Source organism: Bacillus rossius, chromosome 11 (genome assembly GCF_032445375.1).
Source record: "Bacillus rossius redtenbacheri isolate Brsri chromosome 11, Brsri_v3, whole genome shotgun sequence".
NCBI lineage: Eukaryota > Metazoa > Arthropoda > Insecta > Phasmatodea > Bacillidae > Bacillus > Bacillus rossius.
Genome location: NC_086338.1, coordinates 41,863,800 through 41,886,401, shown reverse-complemented (window position 1 = coordinate 41,886,401; position 22,602 = coordinate 41,863,800). Strand labels below are relative to the sequence as shown.

Below are 22,602 nucleotides of genomic sequence, written 5' to 3'. Positions count from 1 at the left end.
TAAGTAGGGACATGAAGAATGCGCGATTTCAGTGACCTCTAGGATAGACCACGTCTCTTCGTGTACTCGGCCAAATTACATCTTGTCATTGTCATTGTGACAACTGTTAACTGGGATTCTTTGGGATTTTATACTTTTTTTGGTGAGGATTTTTCATTGGCTCAGAGTCCTGTTCCCATCACTGAAGAAGCATGAAGGTGAACGTGTTCCAAGTTCAGCCTGTATCGCGAGACAAATATGCGAATTTTTCCGGTCTCTAATGATTTAGTGTTCAAGAGATAACCACAGTGTTTTATTTTTCACTCTAGATGAGACTTTCGGATAGTTATTAACGACGACGTGCGTCCGTGATACGTCGGGTGGCAGGCACTAGGCCGAAAGTCATTTGACCGAAATTTCGGCCTATTGCGTTTCGGCATAGTGCGTTTCAGCCTTGTGCCTTTCGTCCTAGTGCGTTTCACCCTAGTGTGTTTTGTCCCAGTGCCTTTCGGCCTAGTGCCTTTCGACCTAGTGCATTTTGATCTAGTGTGTTCCACCCTAGTGTGTTTCGGCCTAGTGCCTTTCGAACTAGTGCATTTTGATCTAGTGTGTTCCACCCTAGTGTGTTTCGGCCTAGTGCCTTTCGGCCTAGTGCCTTTCAGTCTAGTGCCTTTCGGTCTAGTGCGTTTTGTTCTAGTGCCCCTTTCGACCTCGTGCCTTTCGGCTAAATTAATTTCGGCCTAGTGCATTTCGGCCTAGTGATTTTCAGCCTACTGCCGCGTCCCCGCTACGTCGACATGGATTACAGATGGTTTAAATGCCCACAAGCACTGCATCACCACGTCCCCTTCCCCACTCCTCATCCCTCCCACACCCCTACGGCTTTTCTTGATTGGCTCTCTCCCCCGCGAGAGGGGGTTCGGAATTGGCGGAGGAGGAGGGGGGGGGGACGGTGTCTGATCGGCCAGCGGAGATCACAACGGCCTGCGGTTTAATTACGCCCGGGCCGGAAGTTTGGCCCGGGCTCAGACCGCAACGCGCGCCGGCACACGCACGGCCCAGGCCCCGCCGTGGGCCCAACTGCCCACTGGCCTTCTTGTCCCACCGGGTGATTGCGGCCGCCGAGCCGCCGCGCGTGGACGCAGCTCTCGTGGCGCTTGGATCGATCAATTAATTAACTAACTAATATCCCGGCCGTCGGCTGTCCGCCTCGAGCATCCAGAATAAGCAATATCTCGCTGCACAGAAGAATAATTATTGTTTTTGTCCTGTAATTTTATAAAAAGACTAGCTAATGCCCGGCATGCGTTACCAATGTCATTTGTACATTTGTTTAAAAGTTTTTACACACATACAAAGCATTTCTTTATATTCATCTCTCCCTATCTATATCTATATATCTCACTATCTATATCTATATATCTCACTAGATACAGCCTTATCAGTATATATATATATATATCCATAACTCTCTTTTTATCTATAACTCTCTCTATCTCACTCCGTCACTCTCTGCCTCTCTTTCTATCTCTCTTTATCTCTCTATTTCTCTATCTCTCTCTCGACTCGCACGCCACTATTATTATTCGGACCATAGAAAAGAGGATCTGACATACTTACTTTAATTATCCGATACTAATAGTACGCCACTTTAATTTTTGCCTTGAGGGTTAGTATTATTGAAATCTCACCTGGACATGGAGGTAAGAAGTAAGGTAGTTGGTTTATACAATTTTTGTCATTTTAATACTTGAAGTCAAAGTGAGAACGACCTCTAACCCCTATTTTTGCTTCTGCATAGCAAGACAATATTTGGTTATAATGCAGTTATAATGAATTTTAGCCCTAATTTATTGTGTTGGTATTATGTTTCTTTAGCAATATTCACTACATGATGGCTCATTTACGTTATAGGATATTATCCTTTATATAGCTACTATATCAGGTACTTCAGAACAGACAACCATTCCATAGACTAATATCTCCATGATTTCAAAGATTAAGCGTACAAAATTTCATAGAGATCGGACGAACGATAAGTTGTTAATGCAATGACGAAATTTTATCGAGAATAAATAAATTCTGCTTTTATCAGAATCTCACCTAGAGAGTATGGTGACTGCCTTTACAACGATATCCCTTCCAATACGGTCAAATGTTTCGTTCCCAGCAATAAATGAGATATGCGTTTTTCTTTTTCAGATTGGGCTAATAATGTTGTTTGGAAGAGTTTTTTTTTTTTTTTCAAATTTTTCCTGGAAAAGCACCCCTTAAGAGTATATAGGCCATGGTCCCGCAAGGTCTAAGGCCGTTACTGCTGTACATTTGTGTTAAGTCAATTCGTCTCTACTGACTTTGTCGTCGACGAGACCTCTACAACTATTTATTTGCGTTTTATGCTTGCAAAAATTTTTCACGAGGCGTCGGTTTCACCGCAGTGGTGAAAGGCTACTCGTGCTTGGTGCTTCGACCCCCCGGTCCTTCATTTCGCGCAGGAGGCCGATGTCACCCGCCCGCCACGCTGTTTCGATTAACGGCTCCGGCCGCAATTTGTACTGCCGACGTGACGTCATCAAACATAACGACCTCTCGGTGGAGAGGACATGGTCTATTCGTTTCCACCCCCCACCCCACCCCCTGCCTCCTCACCCACACCCCCAAAAACCCCCTTTGAATTTCTCTTATCAACGGGCGGATCCAGCCCGTAGAACCATCAAATTATTTTTTACGGCTCTCATCAAGTTCAAAGTGTAGAAGTGGTACTAACGTACCCTGGCCGTGTCGGAGACGCGGCGAGGTAATTCCCGCAGCTTCGAGGATGACTACACGAGGCAATGGGTGCTACCCCCCGAAGTTCCCGCTCTGTTCATGCAGAGCTGGTGCTCGCTTGTGGCTGCTGGGAGGGCCAAAGGTTATTATTATTTTATACTAGGATAGCACGAGTGCCCGCGCTTCGCTACGGCAGTCAGCAGACGGAACACACTCGCACTGTTTGTTATACATGCCCCTCGCCACTGTAGTCGCTGGAGCCGTTGCCATGGATACGCAGATGGCGTCAACAAAGCAAACCCCTCGCAGCCGTGGAAACGAAGAAAGGCATCATCAATGAAATGGCGAAATATAATCAAATCTTGCTAATATTTTTTTTTAAGCTCCACCCGTATGGCATCCACTGCAAGAGCTGCTCAAAACAGTTATAAAGAAGCTTGGAATGGGAGCACTCCTTACAGATGTTGCAATTAGTTGTGGGAAAAAAAAAATTTGTTACATCTCGGCTCCCGCCACCGTAGTGACATAAAATACACAACCAGTTTATTTTGCGAATAATCATAAGCTTTTAAACACAAAAAGTTTCATCGAATTCAGTATAGTAGTTTTTGCGGGATGCTAGAACAAGCACACACACTTCAGTGGATATATATATATATATCCGGATCCGTCATCATGGTGAGATAAAATACACGCCCGGTTTTTTACGTCTAACCATAAGCAGGGACTGGAAAAAATCGTGGTTTCAATAACCTCTAGGATATAGTACACAATCCTCTGTGTACTCGTGCAAATTACACCTGTTCATTGGCTTCTGACTCGTGACACCTGTTAACCAGAGATGCTTGTGATTCGATGCTTGTTTAGTTGCTGGCTTTTCCATTGGCTTAGACTCCTTCAGGGAAACCTTCTGCCCAATCACTGAAGCTGCACGAAGGCAAATGAGTTTTGTATTCTAGCCCGTCGCAAAATTAATTCACGAAATTTTTTCCGGTCTCTTGACGATTATTTCCAGTCCTTATATGTAGGGATGTTGAATCTGGGCTGGAATGAGATGGACCCGTGATGTGATTTCTTTCGTTCCGGTTTGCGTTTCCGCCTTCCGTATCTGAACTGAAGTGCTCCGAAACTTTTTAAGGATCCACACGCCACGTGCATAGATGGCTACGATTTTCCTTGTATCACACGTATCACGTCTTCCCTTACTAAACTATGGCACTGCGTTGAAGCAAAAATGACGTATGTATATCAAACTAAAATGGTCGAAATAATTAGGGGAACAAACAAGAATATTTTAAAGTATTAATACCTAGAGACCGGAAAAATTCGCGGGTTCAATCATCTCCAGGATAGACTACAATATCCTCTACACACTCGGGCAAATGTCAACTGTTCATTGGCTGCTGACTTGTGAGTCGTCTCGACTGGGTGGCCTGTGATTCGACACTTCTATGAGTGAGGGTCTCTAATTGGCCCCCAGTCCTCCAGATTAACAGTGAACCAATGACAGAAGCAGCACTAAGTTATAATTGTTTCAATTTTAGCATAACACTAAATGAACCCGCGAATTTTTCAGGTCTCTATTAATACCAGATCCTTGCTGGGTTGTTTCGTGTTCCACGTTCCCTCCAGATGAGAACACGCCGATTGAAGGTTTCCACGCTAAATCGCGTCTCATCAGAGAGCAAAAGGGATCTCCATGCGGCATCCGCGATGTTCCTCCGCCCAGTTTCCACGGACTGTGCGGTTCTCGCTTGTTAACGAGGCACACGCCATGGGTGCTACGTGCGTAAGAGGCCACCTGCGGAGAGGATTACGTATACAGGTTGCTGTTCGCATTTTCTTGTAGCTCATACTGCTGCTGAAAACAGCGCGCCACGACGATGGTTTGTTCGTCCCCGCGCGAGCGGGTTTGTCCGGAGGGACGCACCACAACGCCGAAATACACTAACGGCTAAAAATGTCATTGCAGGACTGCCACAAAGGTTAGGTTAGGTTAGACTAGGTAAGGTTAGACTAGGTTAGGTTAGGCTAGGTTAAGTTAGGTTAGGTTATATTACGCTAGGTTAGGTTAGGTAAGGTTAGATTTGATTGTGGTATTTCGGCGTTGTGGTACACAGCAGTTTTCCGGCTGTCGGCGTTGTGCTCAATTTTGACATTCGGCGTTATGGTATTTCGGCGTTGTGGTATTTCTGCGTTGGGGTATTTCGGCGTTGTGGTAACGACCCTGTCCGGGAGCTTGTCCCCTGAGCGGCTCGCGCGCCTCTTTATGTTCCAGATCGCCGACCGCGTGTGACTCGGGAGGCAGGTTCGTCCGCACGCAAGCCGCAGCAGCCCGGCGCCCCCCCTCCTCCAGGATGGCGGCCTTCGTGGCGAAGCAGATGGTCGGCAACAAGCTGAACGCCGTCAAAGGTGAGGTCCCTAGACGCGGCCGTGCGTCCGGGAGACAGGCGGCAGAACCGAGAGTCGCGCACAGAGAAAAAGGTTTGTTTGAATCAAACAAATATTTGTTTATATACGAGGGTTATTTTTTTTTCAACCTCCGATCGGCTGTAATAAAAAAAAAACGGGAATGAATTGGGAAATTATTTTAATGTCAAAAGAAACGTACATCTTTACTCTATTTTTCCACATAATCACCGTGCAGATTGAGGCATTTGTCGTACCGATGCACCAGCTTTCCAATACCCTCTGCATAAAATGATGCCCCCTGCCTATTCAACTACGTTTGAACAGTGCCCTGCAGTGTGATTACAGTTTCATTTCTCCATGGCATGCCCATTAATCGATACCCTAATCGCTCGTACACGAATCGACACGTCTCGTAGTGTTTACCCCCTTCCACCAACCATGTGGAGCGGCCAACTCACACCTCAGTTGTGTTTGATCACCCTCCTTGCAGTCCGGATTTGGCACCGAGTGACTATCACCTTTTCCCCACGTTGAAAAAGTGGCTTGGAGGACGACGCTTCAACACCAATGATAAACTGCAGAGCACTGTTAAAACGTGGCTGAATAGGCAGGAGACATCCTTTTATGCAGAGGGTATTTGAAAGCTGGTGCATCGGTACGACAAATGCCTCAATCTGCACGGTGATTATGTGGAAAAATAGAGTAAAGATGTACGTTTCTTTTGACATTAAAATCATTTCCCAATTCATTCCCGTTTTTTTATTACAGCCGATCGGAGGTTGAAAAAAAAAACCTCGTATATGGCGAAACAAATATTAACTTGGCGGAACAAAATATTTTATAAGTTTAACCGAACTCGGTAGGTAACAAAAAATAATTTGTTACACCTAACCAAATATACATTTTTGAGTTGACAAAATCATTTTGTTGGGTCAACAGAATCTTTCCTACTACAAAATATTTTTTTGAATTAACAAAATATACTTATCTCGCCATATATAAAAAAATATTTTGTTGAGACAAACAAACCTTTCTCTTAGTGCAGCATGACGACATGGGAAGCTCTGGCCAGGGACGCAGCCATTAGGAAGTCTGTGTGGGGGGGGGGGGGGGGGTCTGCACCCCCTACCTTCCAGGATCAGCAAAAAACACAGCCAATAGCAACCTAGCTTCGACAGGTTACAGAGCTACAAGCTCTGTCCGAATACACAGTTGTGCGTCCATTACACACACACCTTACATACCTTAAACCCTTAGGAAGTGAAGCCACAATGTAAAACGGACGCGTTTACAAGGGATGGATAGTATCAGAATGCTTCCTCTGCTAGCACCACCTGTGTTGACATTCGTTAGAACTGATGTGAACGTGGCCATGTTTTGAGTCGTGATATCTACGGATATTAAGCAGAAAAAAAAATAACATCGACCGATTTGAAAAAAAAAAATTTCATGAAGCATGGATGTCATACATGTCATCGATTTGAATTTAAAATGAAATTATGAATCTCAAAATATTAAGAATACTTGTAATAAAATATTAAATATCCCTGTCAGCTGAAGTTCGCCCTTTTTGGTAATATTTATTAATTAGTGGCGGTCGACTGGCTCAGTATCAGTGCTTAATGAAGCACCCCCCCCCCCCCCAGCAGACTCTCGTCTGACTGATAAAGGGATAACATCATCGCCAGTGAGGGCCGCGGGGCCCGAATGCCGCAACTTGGCATCGAACTCCGCGACCCTTTAGGAGTACCAGGTGGCTTCCTGCCGACCCCTAACCTCCTGTTTTGACCTATGTGAGTTCAGTTTTGACTTTTTGTAAATGACTTTCTAAATAAGCTGCGAAGCTGTGTTTTGTTAGCAGCGTGGCTCCCAGCCGCGCGACCTATCAGAGCGCGCCGCGGCCTGTGATTGGCCGCGCTCCGCGAGCCAGCGAGCGAGAAAGTTGTCCGGCCCCGCGGAAGGGAAGTTATAAAATTAACATTGATATTTATTTAGAAATCATTATTTCAACTGTTTTTTTTTTTTAATAAGGTAGCGAACCATATTCGTGTGATTCAAAGTCGAGTTTCTTTCCGAAACGAGACCGGTACTGGAGGTGGGCCTCGCCCTTCAGACATTGGGAATCAGTCCTCACACTGTCAGCCCAAGGAGACCGTTAATACACCTGCGTGCTTCGGAACCATTTTGAATTGCTTAAACTGAGTTATAAAGTTGTGGCTGATGATCGTAGGCCCCGCTCACGCGTTAACACGCCCGGAGCTGGCAGAGGACGAGCAAGTAGTTTTGTTTGAGTGTGGTCGTTCGCTGCTCCCGGCTGCGCGACCAATCAGAGAGATAGTGAGCCCTGGCAGGCAGGGGCGCGACAACTAAATTTCCAAAAGGGGGGAAATTATAAAGAATCATCGATCCCCCCTATTGAAACGGGGGGCCCGGGGGGTCCTCCCCCGGGAAAATTTGTATTTCAAGGTGGAAAATGGTGCTATTTAAGCAGTTTTATTATCTAAAAATTGATTACACAGCACTTTATTTGACAACGTTTGCCCCCACTTCAAGGTTTCAGGGGGGGGGGGGCGCATAATAACCTTGCCCCCCCCCCCCCCCTGTTGTTGCGCCCCTGCTGGCAGGCCAGTGTCTGTGGAAGGTTGAGTAGTCTCCTGGACGTTTTCATGGGAGTGTTTGTGAGGTTATGTTCCCGTATATATTAATTACTGAATAAATATTAAAGTTTAATAAATTAAAATAAACATTCAGCATTTACCTAGTTATTGATTTTCATTATTAATTAAAATTCATTTCGATAATTATACTAGATTAAATAATTGAATTTATGCACGTGTTTATATTAATACTGAATAATGAGTATTTATTTAAATATTTAATTTGTTTGAATTAAATCTTTACCATCCGTACTTGTAATATCACGACAGTCCTTTTATTAATTTGTTTTCTATTAATTATTTATATCCAAAATTAAAGTTAGTTTTATATTACGTGAAGTAAGTATAACTTCTAATGCGCGTACATAAGTAGGTACATGCAGTCATTTTTTCCAATGCTAGTGAGTTAATCATGCTACTTGAACGGCGCTGCATTTTTTTTGATTTTTTGACGAAGACTGCGATTATTGCTGTTGGTGGCATGGCCGATACCTGATTTTTGTTGCCGATATTTTAGATTTTTGTGTTAGTGCATTACCGTGTTGAGAGAATTACGTTAGCGAAAAGCAACAAAACGACCGACATGTAAGCCTACGTACAAAAAAGAGGGCGACATAAAGCGAGTTTTTAAATTGTTAAAATTTAAAAAAATTAATTGGGTTATGCATTTACAACGGTGCTATACTCATTATCTCTAACGAAAACTGGTTTATCTAATAATATTTTCCGCCGAGTGCTGTGCTCTGAAATTTAATTTTCTTCCATCATGTCATTAACAATATTAATCTTTATTCCATAAATTAACACTTAATTAAGTTAAATATCGTACAAACCTTTCAGAAATCATACGTAAGTAAATGATTGGAGCATAGTTTATACGCTGTAATTGGTTTATTCATAAATGGAACATAAATATTCGTGTAAAATTACAGATATTTGTACATTTGTACGCAGTAATACTGTGTTAACAATATTTAAAGTTCTTTGTAAACCGTTCCCTGAATAGTTTTCCAGAATTAACTTCGCACATAATAAACATGATACAACCAAATGAATTCAAATTGTTGAGTATTCGAATATAATTTTTCATGTTTCCAAAATATTATGCTTGAATGAAACATCGTTTAAAATATAAAATTATGCACCAATTTTGGTAAAAAAAAAAAAAAAAAAACCCTCGGTATTATCTTGAAAAAGTGTACTTAATACGTGTAGAAATAAACATAGCCATGTTTCGTACAAAGTAAAGATATATTTCTTGCAGTATTAGAAACTATTTTATGGCTACTGGTTTCCAAAGTAATCTGTTGTAAAAGTACAGTTGTTTTTTGTATGTAATGCTTTTTCATTCCGATGCGCAACGGCAAGTATGCATTTTTTTTTTCATCAATACGAGAGAGAGAAAAAAAAAGTATATATCTAATTTTGGTTTTGTGCTCAGACACCGCGGCGTTACGCTCGACCTGTTTTCGCGCCGGCTTGATCTTAGTTCACTCTCGCGGTTTGTGTCGTTTGAAGCGAGAACTGGGGGATCCCCTTTCGTCTCCAGCCGAGCGAGCGAAACCAGCGACAGCGACCGTCACGCGCGCGGCGGCCTGGCGGCGAAGCATCCTTTGTTCGAAATCCAGCTTTTATTTTTTATTTCTTTGAGAATTCAGGTCGCTGAATGTTTACGGGAATAATTTAATGAGGACATCTGTAGGTTTACGTGATGTTTTATTTTGTACGCTGAAAGATTTTTATTTTTCAGTTGTGGAGGGAGAGGGATATTTAGAAACGTAAAGAACTTTTTTTAACGTGCGTGTTTAAAGCAATATAAACTCGATCCTTTTTTACCTTGAATATTATGCTTCTATCTGATGCTCGTGAAATGCTGAAATGTCATAAAAAAAGAATTTACACATTAAATATTTATTTTTACTCTCTTCTCTCCCTTTATATTTATGAATAATGTTACAGAAAAAGATAAGTTTCTTTCCCGTCTTGATTTATTCATTAGTTTTGAACACTTAAGTTTTCAGGCTTCATTAACCAATTACGAAAGTTCTAGGTAATTCTGCGTGTATGTCCTCGATAGGAGAAAAATTACTATTATTTCCTTGTATGTTTTATATATAATTAGCTAACAAACAACACATAATAAAATCTTGAATATCATTTATTAGGATTTCAGACTGTACAAAACCAATAGTGTAAGAAGCCTATCTAATTATTTCGTTCTAAATTTTATGTTAGTCTCTCGCAAAAACGGTGGGTTAAAAGGTAGTACAACAAGGCGACTTTTTCCTTTAATAACCATTAGCCTTAAGAGCTGTATTATTCCTCCGCGTCACCAAAATTGATTGGAAATGAGGATTTCACCTGTACTGTATGAATTATTTCCATTAAATAATTTTAGTTTAGCGAGAGATTTACGGTGATAGTAGAGCTTTGTTCAGTTAGACATTATGCAGATGCATGACGTTTCATCGTTAATAGTTTTTTATAATTTTCAAAAAAAAAAGTGCAACTTCAAAGGCGTATACCAGTCTTCGGAAGAAATTTAGACAATAGGTTGTATTTTCTACTTATTTTTATGTGATCAATCTGCAGCTCAATTCGCACTCATTCTGTATAAATACATATACCATACTACGTAATACATATGGTCTCACATATTTGATAACTTTTGTAGTAATTTAGTCAAATTTCTCTCAATTGATATAGTATATTTTGATTACGTTTTGGTGCTAAGTCTGGCCAGTTTCAGGCTTATAGAGCAGTGCATTTTTCGTTTACCTTGACGTATAACTTAGCTCCAATATATGTTTCATACGTAAATCAACTATTTAAAGTAGAGTTATTTTTATGCTGAGGGTTTAGATTCTCTTGGTTTTTAAGTGAAAAAAATACGTTGAATCTTAGCACCTAAAATGTGGAGGAAATTAATCTTACTTCTGTGTGAAAAAGAAAGTTGCAAGAGAAGGAACTACGGACATTGGGCACAGGATAAGGAATGACAAGTATTTCAAAGGAATTGTTATCGTTTAGGTAGGGAAGCGAAATACCCAGAAATGGCTGGACGCACTTGAGGTCAAAGAGACAAAGAGACAAAAGGTGTACGTAAAAGGCTTGTATGTACGCGTGTGTAGTCAGCGATAAACAAAGAACAACTTCAAGAAGAAAGAGCAGGGAGAATAAAACATGATACCGTGGAACTCGCAGGTTAAAAAAAAAAATAAAAAAAGAAGTTAGTTGTTACAGAAAGGGAACAAAAAAAAAAGGATAAAAGTTTCACAAACTTGTTATAACATATACTGGATTTAAAATCTCGAGGTACATTTTTCTCTACTTTTTAGGAAACAGTGTATTATTTTTATGGCTTTTTCCCCCCATTTCCTTTATACTTACCCAGTGTTTTCTGAAGCACGTGACATTATTAAAATTACACTTCGGGAGTTCGTTTGTCTTCCATATTTCGAAGAAAAAAACCTAAATAGAAGAAAGAAGACTTTCTCTGCTTTTTTACACAGGAAAAATAGTAAAAATATTAAAGTTCTGGAGTATCGCGTATAGAAGAGTCCTTATTTGCATTTTACAATAAGTCGATTTTATTCAGTTGGATTTACATTTGGAACTGATAAGTACACACGAATTTTCTAGTGAAAAAAAAGAATGTGTGTTGAAAAATTTTAAACCATATTTTCATTACTTTTAAAATTGATTTATTATTAAAACTCAGTTTTTCAATCCCATTTTTATTATAGTAGGTAAAAACTAAAGAGTAGGTACTTTTTGCACGATATTTTATTATTCTATTTTAAATGTCGTGTAGAATTATTTTATGAAGATTTTGTTTCCAAAAAAAGAATACGAGTCAGCGATAACTTGATATTTAATATATTTAAACATGAGAGAACGCGAAAAGGGGCTCAAATTTTATCTCTTAACTACATATGTCTGTACATGGTTAATAAAAGCCGTGTTTGGTACCTTTTTTTTTTTGTCCGTTTTATTTCATCTGTAGTTAAATGGATGATACGAAAATATTTAAAAATGCTTAAAAAAATATTTTTATCGGTTTCAGTATCTGCCACCCATGTTTAAAAAATGAGTCGATTCGTTCTTTAAATGAACATGCAATGGGTAATTTTTATTTAATACAATTTCTTGGACATACGCCATTGCAGTTTTGCACAGTTTGTCATGGGATAAACGTCGCTACTGTTTTGTCATAGGAAACCTTCTGTGTTCGTAGATGTTGTCGTTGTTGTGTCGTCCATAGTATCTGTTTATATTCATCGTTGTATTCGTATAATTGCTGCTTTGTCCAGGGTCTGTTGTCTGCCGGCATTATTCTTAGTATTATCTTTGAATATATATACTTTATAGAAGTCGCGAGTGGATAGGATTTACTCTACGTTTTTCAGAAGCAGCTTGGGAACTTCACCGCTGCAGTGCGCTGCCGTAACGCCCTGTATCGTCTTAGTTGTTATTTACACGTTAGAGCGCAGCCCTGTCGCCCGCTGTCATTCCCCGCACCCCCCACCCATCATTCACTGCAGCTCAAGTTCGTTCAACGGGAGGGGGAAGGGTTGTTTGAAGAGTTGGACACTTGTCCGCTAGAGACCACCACAAGTCGATGCCCTAGAGATGGTGGCGATTGCGGCGGTGAATTAACCAACTACCTCAAAACCGTATTAGAAATTTTAACCTGGGCTGGCGACTTCTATACAGTATATATATTCGAAGGTATTATTGTTGAAACTGTCTCGTCGTTGCTAGAGTACTGTGTTCGTCTGTGCTGTTATTAATTTTCTCATGACTAAGTTCCTTCAACGTTATTCTTGTGCTATCTGATATTGAAATTTGAATGTTTTCTTCTGAGCTGTCGTCGTCGTGTTGGCCATAATACCGGCTTAATTTCATATTTGGGCTTATCTGTTTGACATCAGATGGTTTAGGCCTTTTCTCTGTGGTTTCTTGTTTTCATTTTTAATTCTTAAAGAATTAAATATGGTATGTAAAAACTACCACTATTATTCGGACTTGTATTTTATTTTAATATGAAGGAGTAACAGCATAACCTGCTAGAGGGCGTTGCCACTAAATGTATTTTCAAAATGTTCTTGCTACCAGGAGGACTAGTTAACACACATCGCCTGCTAGTGCGCGCCGCCACCATCTTGCTTTCAGTAATCGATACAAGGAGCGCTAGTGTCACGTAGTAAACACGCTGTCTTTTAAAGTCCGCTGCCGCCATATTAGTATAATTTTTACCTGTAAGAGCAGAGTAGTATTTATTACTGTTTCGTGCGTCATCTTGTCAGCCGTCTTGGACGCCATCTTGAAAATCTGTAACTATAATTCTATAAATTCGAGAAAAAAAAATCCATAGTTCATCAAAAAACCACATATTAATTTACTGATTGATTCGATCGATTTCTGTCAGTCTGGAGACATTTTTCTTGTCTGCTTGAAGTATGTTGTATTTGCTTTAATTATATAACTGTTTCGATGACGAAGCAAACCTCTTGGTGCGAATACACTTGGTCTATACGCGTAAGACTTGGTTGGAAGGTATTTCAACTATTTAAAATTTAGACTTCCATGGTAGGCATAGCGACAACATATTATTTAGTTGGACAGCTATATTGTGAAGAGTATTTTTCGTAGAGAGAATTATTATAAATAAATTCTACGAAATGTAATAGGAAACAGGTTCTTTAAATTTATTCCAAGCTTTACTTACTCTTATCCTTGGCCGAGAATCGAACCAAGGACGAAAATCTATCAGTCAATCATTACTATAATAGGCGATTTTTTTGATGATTTTTAATTTATTTCTGATTTCTAGGTAAATAATTAAAGATTATCAAGATGACAGCGAAGATGGATAATATCAGCGTGCTGGAGGCTGATAGATGAGGAATTTAAGCCACTTTCAGACTTTCGACCATGTTTTTTTAAATAAGTGGGTTTCCAAGGAAGACGAAACATGGAAACCGGCCTATTCATATTCTACTAATTTGGTTTTTAAAAAGTGATAACTTTAAATGTCAGGCCAAGTAGATCCAGGTTCTGGCATGCGAATACAATTTACTTGGTTCATTCTTATGCGAATCTTCATATGTGCATAGAATTAACACAACTACCAAAACAACTGTGTATTGCGCACTCAAAACTGTTTAAATAACAATGAGCCAAAAATAATTTAAATGGTATTCAACACATTCTTGAAAATTTTAAATCTTTATTTTATTTTATTTTTTCTCGTGTGATCAAAATGTAGCCTGTACATTACCGGTGAATAAATTAAAAGTTTTATTTTATTTTATTTTATTTGACAAGATCCATTTCTTATAGCTCGTCAATTTTTAAATATTTTAAACTTTAGCAAATCATGAAATAATGTGCCTATTTATTTAAGATGTATATAACTTCCAGTGGAATGTACAATCATTTTCGTATTGCAACTGTATGGCTATAGCTGTCGGATACGTTTCCTTATTTTGATACCCGATTGGCCGCTGTAACTGCTAGCGATGGGCACGAGCCTAGTTCTGGTCCGGTAAGAGAATAAATATCCTTGCAGGCTCGGCCCCTTCCTTTCCCCTCCTCCGCGCCGCCAGCCCTATCACGTCTCCGTGCCGGGTTATCCAATTACCCTGTCGGTCCCGTTCGCAAACAGTGGTTGTTGGACTTTCCCTCCAGACCCTCCCCCCTAGTCCCCTCCAGCCCTTCCCGCTAATTCCCGTCGTCCCTTGCGCGGGCCCAAGCCCTTCCTCTGCTTTGACGTCACGACTGAGTGGATGTCGTAGTGATCCGAAGCAATCACCGTGCACTGTATTTTTTTTTTTGCAAATGGAACAGAAATATTCATGTGAAATTATTGCAGAAATTCATAAATTTCAACTCTCACATGAAAAAAAAAAAAAACGAAATAATACTTGGTTTGGAAATCTTACCCGAGGAATTGTGGTCTTTGTTTTCCCAGTGCTTCCAATAGTTCTAAAGTTAATTGTAAACAGATCCCTGAATAGCTTCCCTGTATTAACTGTGCACATAATAGGCACGATACAAAGAAATGTTTATTTTCAATTGTTTAAAAATAATTATGCTTGAATAAAAACCGCGATTAAAATATAAAATTGTGCGCCAATTATCTCGGAATACGTATTTAATACGTGCAAAAATAATTTTAGTCATGTGTTGTACACATTTTCAGTATCGTACTTGTAGTATTTCAAATTATTTCTTGGCAAATGGTTTCCAAACGAATATTTTGTACAAGTATAAAAAAAAATTTCTATTTACTATATATTTGGGCCTTATCTGTTTGACATCAGATGATTTAGGCTTGTTCTTTGTGGTTTCTTTTTTTCATTTTTAATTCTTAATTTGCATTCTTGACATTTTTCCCATGACAAACAGTGCAAAACTGCAGCGGCGTATGTTCAAGAAATTGTATCAAAAGAGTCATTATACTGGCCAACATATGAATGATTATGTTTCCTGGCTGACCGGTTTGAAAACTGGTATGGTTACAAAAATCATTCAAGAATTGGCTGAGGTCGGATGATGAGTAGTTCTGTTACAGTATCTCGTTTATAAGCCGTGCATTTATGAGAGGTAAAATGGCTCAAAAAGCGTGAATTCAGAGTAATTTTTAGGCATCGAAAAACCCTGTAGAGATTCTTGAAAGCATACTCAAAGGGACTCGCGTTAAAAATTTATCTTTATTACTCCGCCATCAAATTTTATGGTTACCACTCAAACCTATCTCATAGTTGCCCTTTGCACTATTAGAAGAAAGCGCGCTAGACTTGCGCTTAGAGGCGATACCGCGCTAGAAGCACCGACGACCGTCACACTTATCATCCCGCTTCACTAAAACAAACGATGAATAGGCGGGCCCCTTAAGCAGTAATTATAAAGCTTCATATTTTAAAGCCCTTTAGTATGCAATGCGATGTCAGTATTGTGTAGCAGGTAGCAGCTAAATTAGGTTCAAACTAAGCTAGCTAAAACTAAAGTTAATAAATATTGACAATACCTCATAAGGAGTTATTGGGAGTGAATTAAAACAGTTCACAATTTACTCCGGGACCATTCTCTTCATCTCAGTCCTTCGCCTAAGTGAACAGCTATGGCAATTTTTGAACTTTAGGTCATGTGATAGTAACATTTATTCTTTGACTGGCGTAGAGTTATGCATAAGTAATTTCGTTACAAAGTGTTTACAAAAACCAATATACTTAAATAAAACTCTAGCACTGACTGAAATACAGACAGCGCACAGCTTAAACCAGTGCACCTAGAGTGTCGCGGTTGACACTCCCGGTGTCACACCACACCTCCTACGAGCCACCGTTTCTGAGATATAACGATTAAAAAAGTTATAAAAGTTGTTATCGTCATAATATGCACACGTTTCCACGCCACCTATGAGGTAGTGTACTTAGCGCGTTTTTTTTAACGTGGTTTCCCCGGTAGGCCTACTCCAAGGGTCAGTTGTGATCCTGTTTAATGTGAAACTATTGCAAAATAACGGAAATTTTCAAAGATTGGAAAAGATAAAAGCGATGTAAATTAAAAAAAGAAAAGTGGTGAAGTTCATTCGCCTGATTCGTAAGTTTCAAATTCTTCTTGTTCTTCTTCTTGATCTTCTTGTTATTATTCTTCTCCTGCTTCTTCTTCATCTTCATTTTGGATGCAAGTAAATTTCGTCAATAGCGATGTATTCCATGACACTTCGTCGGAATCAAACGAATCCTCCATTGTTTGTGATTCAACATTAGAGCACGACCGGCCTTGATAATTTGTGCATGCCAGAGAACAAAACAGTCCGACTTTTTTGCAACCACATTTAGCACTGCATCCCTTTTTGCAGTTGGAAAAAATTGTGTTCAGCAGTTTTTCCGGCGCAGGTGGGAGTAAAGTTTGAACTGGCTCTAACATATTGTTGACCAACTTCCAACCCCAGTCTGTAGGGTCTAGCTGATAACCAAGCCACACTTGAACTTGGTAATATACCCGAAAAAGATGTTGATGAGTAGCAACTGAGGTTGGAGGAAGACAAGCTAATTGAACTTGTTTTTTTATTTTTAGTATTTTTAACGAAACATGAATATCGATGCTTATCTAAACAGGTAGTTTTTTTAGGAGCTCCGTACATAGAAAGAAGAAAGTGGATGCCGTTGGTGATAACTTCTTGTTGAGTTGAATTACTCTTTTTAAAAATTTCAGCACATTGAACTAAATCTTGTTTTTCAAACATTTTGCAAACTGCTGTTTTACCCCTCCTGTAAAATGCAGATGTCGTATCACAGCCAGTTATTGCGTGTAAAAATAGTACATGATTTTGACACTTTTCAAAAGTAGATAAACTTTTTGATGTGTGTGTATATATATATATATATATGATTTATGTTGAGCTTTTCCTGGTTTTAAGAAAAAAAATAGTTTATATATATTATAATATATAATATATAACAACTCTAGATATGTATATACGTGGCGTACTCATGGATATTATGACGATAACAACTTTTATAACTTTTTTAATCGTTATATCTCAGAAACATTGGCTCGTAGGAAAAACGTATTCATACATGTTTTATAGATAATTTTATGATCTACAATTTTTTGTCTAAGGTACTTTTATGATAAAGCTTACCGGTTTGCTGAAAATCGCGAAAAACTTATTTTTTTGACCGTTGACCTTGAATAAATTTTTTTCCATACATGGAAATGATGGGGAACTTTTAAATATTATTTATAATTATGTTTTGAACAATGTTACAGATTTTCAGCTTGTTGGGATTTTATGTACCTTCACTCTCATTTTTTGGTCGAGATTGACCGGACTAAATATCATGTAAGACGACTTCTCTTAAGGTAAGATGAATTCAAAAAGTTTGTGGATTTATATTTCACGATAAAATTTGTTCGATAATATGTGGCTCACGATGCCGGAAAAAACTGAGCGAAAAAGCAATGCTCATACGATACATAGGTACTATGAATAACGCGGAAATATAGAGTCATGTTATAAATTCCGCCTTTTGTGTCGTTTTTTAACAAATAAGAAAAGTAGAAATTTGTGAACAGCGCGACACGTATTTTAGGTTTATTGCGAAACGCGAATAGGAAATGTCGCGTGGGGTGTTATTAAAATACCCACTATTTGCAGGACCGTGTGACCTCGCGCGACTAGCAGGGCAGGCGGGTGAACAAAAGAGGCCATTGTTCTGGGTGTTGGAACGTGCTCTCGCCTCTATTGCACGCGAGAGAAAGCACTTCCTGGTTGCACAGCGTCGAAACAAATATCCTGGTAGCCATGATGAATATACAGGATGTTTGGGAACCCGCCCAGCCTAGCTAAGTCGGGCGTTATTCGTATTTGAAAATTAGGCTTAGAAATTGTATTCGTAACAAATATCGAATATGAGGTTGCTTTGCTTGTGGGTTCTAGCAGCGTCAAAAAGAGAAACGTTGACTGACGTTTCGGTAAAGATTGTCATCACTATCTACAGTGCAGCAGTTCGCTAGTACCCACAAGAAAAGCAAATTAACAAAATGGCCGTGAAAATCTACTATCCTTGCATCGAAATATATTAAAAATTTGACTTAAATTCACGTGTTAATGTTGGGTTGGGTACCGCCAAGAAGAAGTATAGAAAGGTGCCACACATTATTTAATGATCGTGTGGCGGACATAGAAAAAATGACACAAACTCGCTGTTTGTGTGTCTATGACCAACCTCCTATAATTTTCTACTATAAAACTGAATTTACCCCGTTTTTCACTCCCTTAGGGATGGAAATTTCATAATTATGTTTAGTCTATGCCCCTCTCCGGCACATAAACTATCTTCATGCAAAAAATAATAATGTCGATCCGTTGCTTCTTTTCTGCGTGAAAGGAGGACACACACACGAATACACGTGTGCATTTATAATATTAGCAGTGATTATATGTATTAGTGGCCTGAGTTGAATGAGGATTTATACCGAAGTTAGACTACTCAAGTGCCTTATGACTAGAGACCCGGAAAATTCGCGGGTTCAATGACCTCCAGGATAGACTCCAATATCCTCTACACACTCGGACAAATGCCAACTGTTCATTGGCTGCTGACTTGTGAGTGATCTCGACTGGGTGGCCTGTGATTCGACACTTCTATGAGTGAAGGTCTCTAATTGGCCCTCAGTCCTCCAGATTTAACAGTGAACCAATGACAGAAGCAGCACTAAGGTATAATTATTTGAATTTTAGCATAACACGAAATGAACCCGCGAATTTTCCGGGTCTCTACTTATGACCCAAATGTCTACTGGAGCGTACGTGGAAATTGTGCTTGATGATGCACATTCCGGTCTCGCAAGATTTCGGGGCGGGAGAGAGAGAGAAGCATCCGCCGGGCTGGAAGACGGAGTATCAAGGCGGCCGGGAGTTATGTGCGTGCCGTAATTAGCCGCGGAGTTAATAACCCGGGGACGTGGCGTCTTCAAAGGGAACCAGCCTCCCCAGCAGCTAGCTAGCTCTGGCGAGATGTGGGAGCCAGCCAGCGAGCTGCTTGCAGAAGGGTTGGTTTGGGGGGGGGGGGGGGGGGGGGGGAGAGTCAGTCACGGGCAATCAGTCCGGGGCGTCTTAACGTGTGACAGGGACAGCCGCGGCTAGAAGCGCTTTGACGAAGACTGCAGCAGGCACTCGGGAATAAGCAGTGCTCTGCTGCCGTAATATCGCCACGTTTCAATGGCAGTTTCCTACTCCGAGGAGACGAAAAACCGAAGATTATTAGCGACAAAAATGTTAATCCCCGATCCTTTGGAAGTTAACCAAGTATTTTTTTCATAACACAAAAATAAAGATATTGTAAATTTGTACAAATATTGACTATGGTTATTTTTTGCATATATGAAATACGTTTTTTTTTTTAAATAATGCTGATTATTTCCTGCAAAAATTGGTTAATAATTTTATATTTTAATCAATGTTCCATTCAAGCATGATTATTAAACCATGGAAAAGATAACCGAAAATTCAAAAACTTGATTTTATTTTGTTGTATCATATTTTATTATGTGCACAGTTAATGCTAGAAAGCTCCTCTCTCCTTCACTCTCCTAACTTTCTGCTTTTCCCATCTCCTAATTGGGTTTTCTTTGGAGTCTTCTTCCTGTGTAAATCATCTTGCCTGTACTACGTAAAAATAACTTGACTTAGCCACAGATATTTATGAAAAAACTACGGGACTAAAGTCAACGTCCTAAGGAAAGAAAATAAATAAATATATAATGAGGTGTTGGCATGTATGACGTTTATAAACTCCGACACCGTTTCACCGATCTCAATGGAAGTTGGCACATCGAAGTGTTTTTTTTTATGGAGAATGTTTTAATGCTATCTTCTTTTTTTTGTAACTCGCTGCTAGATGGCGCAGCAGCTCATCAACTTCTAAACAGTTCAACCGATCGCCGTGGGTGAACAGAAAATCATAGGTCATAGACATGCACACAGCTATTTGTGTGTCATCTCTCTATGTCCACCGCGCTATTAATTTTGCTTTAACTCGCGGACAATGTGTTCAGCCTGTGTTCAGCCTGGGGCAACGCCGGGTATACTGCAGCTAGTAACATATATATTTTTTTAATCGTAATTAAAATCGCCTTAATTTCGCTCTGACATGAAGCATCGATGTGAGGGACAGTCCGTCGAGACATGTCGAGGGTGTGCGCATGTGCGGACCTGCGCGGTAGGCGGTCGGTGTGGAAATTCTGGTCGACGCGACGGCCCGCAAAGGCGCCTAATTGCTCAGCGGAAAGAAGAGATTCGGTGGTGGTAATGGTTGGGTAAGGGAGGGGGGGAGTGAGGATGGTGACTGCGCGAGACTAATAGCCCTGTGGCCTCGCCGCTGACGCATTAGTATTCGTCGGCCCATGCCAGTTAGCGTCCGCCAGTGATATGCAAATAACGGCGGCGGCATGATAATTTTCCTGCGCCGCGCCTGTGGAATGATGGTGGAGGGGGGAGGGGTGGAGACTGTTTCGGGAGTGCTACCGGCGGTGTTTCGGGGGCAGGAAAGGATAGCTCGGCACGGGGAGGAAGTATGCAAAGGAGAGAGAGATAGAGAGAGAGAGAGACTAGGAACGCGTGTGAACAAACCTTCCGAGCGACAGAGGTCCGGCGTGCGATCAAAGCGACGGCGGAATGAATACATCGGCGGGATCGTGCCATTGTCGCCTGGGAAACAATGGGTTTTGGAACCGTATGGGCTTTTGGAGGGTAAGGGGGGGTGGGGGTGGAAATGGGGACACGGGAGAATCCCTCCCATTCTAAAATTAGTCGTTGAGTGTGAGTAGTATGTAAATGACGGAGCTGGCACAGGGTCCAGGGTGTGGTGTCTGTGGTGTTTTCCGCCATATTGGATTGTGACGTCACGGCGGCCATCTTGGATGGTTGTGACCTTGACCTTTGACCTTGACCTTGACCCCGACGGCCATTTTGGATCCGCCATCTTGGATCCGCCATTTTGGATGACGTCATTGTGTTCTCGAAAATTCCGGTGATGTGTTTTCCGCCATTTTGAATTATGACGTCACCGTTGCAATTTACGTTACGGCCGCCATCTTTAACTTTTTTATTTATTATCCGATTTTAATGAAATTTTTTTTAAAAAATATAAAAAAATTCAAATAATAAAATTTTAATAAAATACTTATAAAAAATATACTTTTACGACACGGAGTTCGGAGTCCTCGGTTCGAACCCGGTGAGGTCAAAAAAAATAAAAATGGCGACCGTTCCTTCCTCAATGGTGGGTGCTAGCAGACTGACCCCCACCACTGGTACCAATGCATATACGAACTTACACTCCCCCCCCCCCCTCACCCCCCCCCTCCCTCCACCCCCCCACCCCTCCCTTCCTAAAAAAATTATTTTTTTCGCACATGACGACCAACCCCTCCCCTTTTTTAATTTATTATTTTTTTCATCGTAATAGTCACCCTCCCCCACCACTACTCTAGTTTTTTTCCACTCCCTCCCTCACCTTAACGTCATTCGCACCCCTACCCTCCTCCTCACCCCTATTCTACCTTTAAAAGTATAAATACCGGCTGCAGGACCCGGGAGCCGTCAGTTTTGCAGTCGCTCCCATCCTGAAGGAAAGACGATGTTTGCTTGTTGTGGGAGCGGAGCAAAGATCTTGACGGCCATCTTAGCATATGGTAAAGTGCGCACGCTTGCGGCACTGGATAAGGAGACGGAGTTACCTTATCTACCAAAGGAGTTTCTCCTGGTCTACGCCCCTCAAGAGATAAGATACGTCTACAAGTTCCTGCCGGTGTACCTGCAGCTAGACCCAGACATCCAAGACTGTCTACCATGCACCGAGTGCGACAAGGATATGTCGTCCGTGCCCGACACGCCGCACATGAAATCGCGGTGCAAGAAGCGACGAGATGCGTGGCAGCGGCAGCAGCAGCCTAGCTCCTGAGTGCCAGGGGGTCACAGCTGCAAGCATCCAGACGTCCCGGTCTCCGTCAAGGCCAGCCTCACAGCCTTGTAGTGTCAGCTCTCCGGCCTCGCAGCGCCATCCTCGCAGAGCCAGCATCTTAGTCACGTCACTCCAGCCTCGCCGTATGTGTAACTGTGAGTAATGACAATATGACACTCTTTCTTGTCAACGTCCAGTGTCTTACGTCCCAAAAGGGACCTGTAGTGAAGCAACTGTCCGTGACGTCCGTCATTGGTGGTGACGAAGTCAAGACTAGCGAATACATCTTTAAACCGCCGTGT

The 22,602-nt window shown here is 40.9% G+C and overlaps 1 protein-coding gene across 2 annotated transcripts in view; it reads left to right on the top strand.

Annotated features, from left to right (window-relative positions):
• Positions 1–22,602, top strand: part of LOC134536865 (complexin) — a 1,123,559-nt gene that overhangs the window by 477,632 nt on the left and 623,325 nt on the right. For both annotated transcript variants that reach the window (XM_063376912.1, XM_063376913.1), the window contains exon 3: positions 5,027–5,160. In XM_063376912.1, the coding sequence (XP_063232982.1) occupies positions 5,106–5,160 (55 nt within the window). In that variant the 5' untranslated portion in view covers positions 5,027–5,105. The remainder of the gene's footprint in view (positions 1–5,026; positions 5,161–22,602) is intronic.